We start from the raw sequence: 6000 nt of genomic DNA on the forward strand, positions 1-6000 counted from the left end.
TGAAGGCTGCCTTTAAGAGCCACACTACAGCCAACAAACTACCCCTGGGCAAGCTCGTGGTAGCAGTATCCAAACCATGCTGAGCTCCTCTGGGCCTCTCTGTTTACTGATTTCTTTGGGACCTTGATCTTTTTGAGAGTGCAGGCTCTGGAGCCAGGTCTGGATCTTGGCTTTCCTCCTGACTAGTTACATGATCTTGGCAAGTCACTTCACCTTGTAGAATCTCCATTTCTTTCACCTATAAAACAGGTATAAAATTGAGCAAACGGTGTTGTTATAAGCATTAGCTCTGTGCTTGTTACATCCCAAGAGGCCATAAAAATCTGGAAGTATAGATATTACTTTATCATGATTCATAATGCAAACTCATAGACCAGTTGTTATGCACTCTGTATCTCCAGGTTTGGCAGCCACCCTGTGTAAAAAACTCAGTAACTGCCAGTGATCCCTATAGCTACTTTGCCAGGATTTCTGGGAAACATCCACGTTTCTGTGTCTTACAGGAACTCTTCAGACTCAGACACCCAAGAGCCCACTTACCACAATGTACCAGCCTGGATAGAACTACAGCCAGTGTACAGTAATGGTGAGGACCACAAACCCTGTTTTGGCAGGAGCTGCAGAGTTGGGGCAGGAGATGAAAAGGGACTGTGCAGAGGTCTGGAAGGATGTGGTCTTTCTAGAGAACAAACTCTGATTGGGGGTGGAGGAAGAAGTCAGGAAAGAGGCAAGAAGCTTAGCATCCTCTGAAACATCAACTTTTTTTTCTAAGTAAATCCTAGAGGAAGTGACGTGGTTTACACAGAAGTATGGAGAATCCAAGGGGAAACCAAACCCACAGGTAAGGCCTGAGAAAGTCTGTTCTAATCAAACCTCAGCTTTGACAGCCTGCTGCCATGTAGCTCAGTCTCCACCCCCACCCCCTCAGCAGGTCTGGGCCAACAAGTCACAGAGCCGCCCCTCACACTGGGCTTCTTGTGCTATGCTGCCTGGGATTAATCCAAGCCCACCATGCACCACTGCACTCTCCATTCTCTGAAGGTGGCCCCAACATAACCTGAGTAACAAAACCGCCTCCCTGGGCAGCCACTAACTGCTCAGAGCTTCAGTGTTCCCAGCTGTAAATGGACTGGGACTATCATTCCCTTAGTCAGTTTGGTCTGCTATAAGAGAATACCATAGACTGTGTGGCTTAAAGAACAAACTTATTTTTCATAGTTCTAAATCCTAGAAGTCCAAGATCAAGATGCCAGCACTGTAAGGTTTTTGTCAAGGGCCATCTTCTTGGTTTGCAGGAAGAGATGCCCCCTTTCAATGTCCAAACATGGCAGAGAAAGAGATCAGATCAGTTCTCTCTCTCTCTCTCTCTCTCTCTCATCTCATCTCATGTTGTCTCATTTTATCGAATCACATCATGGCCTAATTGCCTCCCAAAGGCCCCACCTTCAAATACCAACACACTGGGTGTTAGAGCTTCAGTACACAAATTTAGAGAGGGACACAGCTATCTGGTCCATAACATTTACCTACCTACCATTAGTTTTCTTTTTTTATTTGACAGGTAGAGTTATAGACAGTGAGAGAGAGAGACAGAGAGAAAGGTCTTCCTTCCGTTGGTTCACTCCCCAAATGATCACTATGGCCGGCGCTGCGCCCATCCGAAGCCAGGAGCCAGGTGCTTCTTCTGGTCTCCCATATGGGTGCAGGGGCCAGAGCACTTGGGCCATCCCCCACCGTCCTCCTGGGCCACAGCAGAGAGCTGGACTGGAAGAGGAGCAACTGGGACTAGAACCCGGTGCCCACATGGGATGCCAGTGCCGTAGGCAGAGGATTAGCCAAGTGAGCCACAGTGCTGGCCCCCTACCATTAGTTTTCTACTTCTGCTGTGACAGATTACCACAAATTTGGCAGGATTAAAACATACAAAATATTCCATCTCAGTAGGTCAAAAGTCAGACACTGTCTCACTTGGTTAAAGTCAAGGTGTTGGGAGAGTTGCATTCCTTACTGGAGAATCCAGGGGTGAATGTGCTTCTTGCTTTTTCTAGCTTCTGCAGGCCACTCCCTTCCCTCAGCCCAAGTCCCTCCTCCATCTTCAAAGCTGCTCTCTAACCCTGCTTCCATATTCCTCTGACCACAGCTGGGAAAATGCTCCAATTTCAGGGACTCACATTATTTTATTGGGTCCACCTGGATAATCTAGAACACTCTTCAAAGATCACATGTGAAATGTCCTCTTTTCCATCTAAGGTGGCATAGTCACAGGTTCCAGGGAATAGAACATGCACACCTTTGGGGGGACATTACCCCGGCTACCACACAATCTCTTAGTGTCATTCTGAGCATTACATGAGGAAACAGATGTGGGAATGTTGTGAAAACAGCAGAGTGCTGAACAACTGTGGCATGTCCAGATGCTGGCAGTCCAGCTGTGTCATCAGTTGTCACTCCTGGCAGGTGGTCTGCAGCGAGGGAATCCAGGCACGGGCTTTCCTCTCTAATTTTGCTTCATAAAAAGCACTGTACAAGTTTTGCCAATCTCTTCTATGAAGACCAGAGCATTGTGTCTGTGCCCATTCTTGGTTCTATAGCATCACTCTAACAGTTAGGAACTCATTCTCACTTACAACTCCCTTTGGGGAGAACACAGACAAGGAAACTGAGGCATGGGCACCTTAAATCACTTTCCTGAAGCCACATTACTAGTAAATCACACTTCTAAGTGCTACAAATAAACAAACACATGAGATATATTATATATGTACCTGTACTGGGTTGTGTGTGTGTGTGTGTGTGTGTGTGTGTGTGTGGAAAGAGAGAGAGAACTGTACCATATATGGAACCTTATAGACATATGAGGGGACGATTTATTTATAGCACCCAGATCCCTAACTGGCACATAGAAATTGTTCAGTACATGATAGATGATAGGAAATTACACATACACAAACATAAACACGCACGTAGGTATAAACTCAGGTATCGTTACAGTAACCCTACAGGCAGATGATACGGCTTTTCCCGTCACACAGCTAAGACAACTGAGGTGGATGTCCCAGAGGTGGCAAGGTAGCCTGGGCCCCGAGCCTGCCTGTAAAAGAGGCACCAGGCCCCACTACCTCTGCGGTGTGCAGAGACGAATCTGTGATGAAAGAACCGATGAGACACAACATAAATGCCTTTCTTCTGTGAGGCCCCGGGCAGCTGAGAACAGTGAGCAGAGCGCAAGGGGATGTTGCAGGGAGGGCTGGGCAGTGCTGTGAGGCTGGGGAGGGAAGGATGAGGCAGCTGCAGCAGCGAGAGGACCGGGGGAGTGGCCGACAGGGTGAGGGCGGCACCGAGCTGTGGGGAGAGCTCCGAGAAGCCACAGCTGAGCACTTCCCTTCTCTCCACAGCGCCCTCTGCACCTGCGCTCCTCGGGAACAAGGTGAGTGTCCCGCCACAGGTGGCCTCGCCCGTGGACATGCAGCTCTGGCCTCACACATGTGCTTTCTCCTCCAAGGATTCCGGTGTCATCTACTCCCAGGTGAAGGGGGCCTCCGCCTCCAGGCCCCAGCTCTTGACCTCCTCGGCCCCTCACAGATGAGTCTACACATCACCCAACCACTGTCTCATCTTCTGCTCCCAACATTGCCCCTGGGGGAGAGGACGCCCTGAAAGGGAAGATGTGGAAGACCCCAGACACATCCCATGACCACCGTGTCCAGTGCCCGTGCTCTCAGCCTGAGCAGAGCCAGGGCCCGGCAGGTCTCCGTCTGTCTCCCAGACTACAGCTCTGCCTGGCCAGAGTCTTACTCCCAACAAGGGATGCACTGTGTCTCCTGGCTCCCTTAGGGGGCTTCAGCTTTGGTTGCTATTCCAGGCCCTGCTTTTATACATACCCCACCATCTCTCCATGAAGACTGAACCTCCACTCCAACACAGAGCTGCTGCTCTTAGTAGGTGTATTTCTGATCACCATCAGTCCTTGGGGCTGCTGTGGTGCTCAGCTACGTGGGAGACACACATGCCAGCAACACTGAGCTGAGCCTCTCATGGTTCTCCCCATAGTAGGGCTGGATTTCTCCCTTCTCCACTCTACAAGTCTGAAGTCAGCGCCCGACGCCAGGATGATGTCCATGTGCCAGTCAAGTGCGTGGATTTCACATCCCAGGCCCAGGTCCTTCCCTTCCTGCCAAAAGTAACTGAGCAAAGTCAAGGCAGGAGGACCAGGGATGCAGACAGGATGCCCTCTGGAGTAGAGAAGGTGCTTGGTTACTATTGAATGAGTGAGTGAATGAATGAATCAATGAGGAAGACACTATAAGTAGGTACACTGGAATTTGATCCAGTGTGCTCCCTTGGAAATCCAGGGGGCACACCAGAAAAAAACCGTTCAGCAGGAAGGAGGGTCACTCAAACCATAATGTGCTTGTGGATCTCCTGGGGAGCTGGTGAAAACGCGGACTCTGATTCAGTGGGACTGGGGAGAGCCTGAGACTGCACTGTGAACAAGCTCCCGGCAGAGGCTGATGCTGTCGGTCCAGGGGCTCTAGCGAGAGACACCTGCGGAGAAGACAGGCGGGCTCTGCTGTGCTCTGCTAACTCCTTCACAGGATCACACAGCTCCACCCTGAGCCTTCCTCTGGCCAGGGAACCACCAGCTGCCCTTGCTGAGAGAGCTTCTCTGTGGCACACTGGGTAGCTGCCACCCCTTGATTCCCACCCCCTCACCCCTCTCAGGCCTCACACTTTCCCATGAGAAGAGTACATGAATACACACCCCTTAGCCCTTTCCATTCAAAGCTGTCCTCTCCCACGTCTGAGCCCCGGGATGCTCTGTTCCACACCTATGATGTCTGTCGCACCTTATCTCGATCTCTGCCCCAGCGGATGGTTACAGCGGGCATCATGTCTAACCTCGTTGCCCTGAAATAAAATCCTGCCTGGGATGCTCAAGACCATCACCCACATCTCCAGCCTCCCCATTGCTGCCCCGGGTGGAGGGTGCGCCTCTCTATTCCCCAGCACAGCCTTTTTCCCCAGCCACTGCCACCTGCTGGAATCTTGCTGCTTCTACAAGCGCCAGGTCAACTGTCAGCCCTCACCAGCATTCAAGTTTCTCCTTTGGACTCCCACAGCACTTTGGCACGGTGAGACTTGGAATCACCTATAGCTCAAACTAGGAGAGAGCTTAGAGTATATTATGAGGCCAATCCTAATTTGCAGTTGGGAATGGACAACCAGAGAAAAGAAGCTGTATTTGAAAGTCACACAATCCATCGGTAGCAAAACCAACACTGAAATAAACCCAGGGGCTCTGACCCCCAGGGCCGTGTTTTGTCCTCTACATCACTCCCTATTACAGAAATATATGTCTTTCTCTGTTTCCCCAACAAGGGTGACAGCAAAAGTCCACTACATGTATATGAGGGGTCTTCATGGAAAATACATAGTATAAAAAAAAAACCTGCAGGGGTTTAAAATTTTTGCACCAAAAAAACTTATCTTTTAATTCCATTTTTCCACAAACCTTTCCAAGTAGCTCCATAGGCCAAGCCCAGCATGGTGCCTGGCATCCAGCTGGTGCTCACTGATCCGTCATCATATTTATTTACTTGAAAGACAGAGGGGAAGACAGACACATCTTCCATCTGCTGATTCACTCCCCAGATGGCCATAATGGCGAGGGCAGAGTCGGGCTGAAGCCAAGAACCAGGTGCTTTTTCCAAGTCTCCCAAGTGGGTCCTGGAGCCCAAGCACTTGGGCCATCTTCCACTGCTTTCCTAGGCTATTAGCAGGAAGCTGGATGGGAAGTGGAGCAGCCTGGACTCAAACTGGTGCCCACTTGGGATGCCAACACTGCAGGTGGAAGCTTAATCCACTACATCCCAACATCAGCCCCACCAACTCACTATTAATCAAGGGAAATTCAATACATGTCCTTGGCTCTCAAAATTTTTTATATTAGCAGCAAAATAAAGTGTGCCAGATCCACCTGTCAGTCTGAGGTGAATGTTG

General features: G+C 50.0%; 1 protein-coding gene across 3 annotated transcripts in view; it reads left to right on the top strand.

The window, feature by feature from the left end:
• FCRL5 (Fc receptor like 5) overlaps positions 1 to 5026 on the top strand; it is a 50616-nt gene extending 45590 nt beyond the window's left edge. For 2 of the 3 annotated variants that reach the window (XM_089299775.1, XM_089299776.1), the window contains 3 exons: positions 504 to 586; positions 773 to 841; positions 3396 to 5026. In XM_089299775.1, coding sequence (XP_089155901.1) covers positions 504 to 586; positions 773 to 841; positions 3396 to 3586 — 343 coding nt within the window. In that variant the 3' untranslated portion in view covers positions 3587 to 5026. The remainder of the gene's footprint in view (positions 1 to 503; positions 587 to 772; positions 842 to 3395) is intronic. The other variant, XM_008264266.5, reaches the window with a different exon arrangement.
• The last annotated feature ends 974 nt before the right edge of the window (positions 5027 to 6000 follow it).

Source organism: Oryctolagus cuniculus, chromosome 7, assembly GCF_051225735.1.
Source record: "Oryctolagus cuniculus isolate XC-2025 breed Fujian yellow rabbit chromosome 7, ASM5122573v1, whole genome shotgun sequence".
Classification (NCBI taxonomy): domain Eukaryota; kingdom Metazoa; phylum Chordata; class Mammalia; order Lagomorpha; family Leporidae; genus Oryctolagus; species Oryctolagus cuniculus.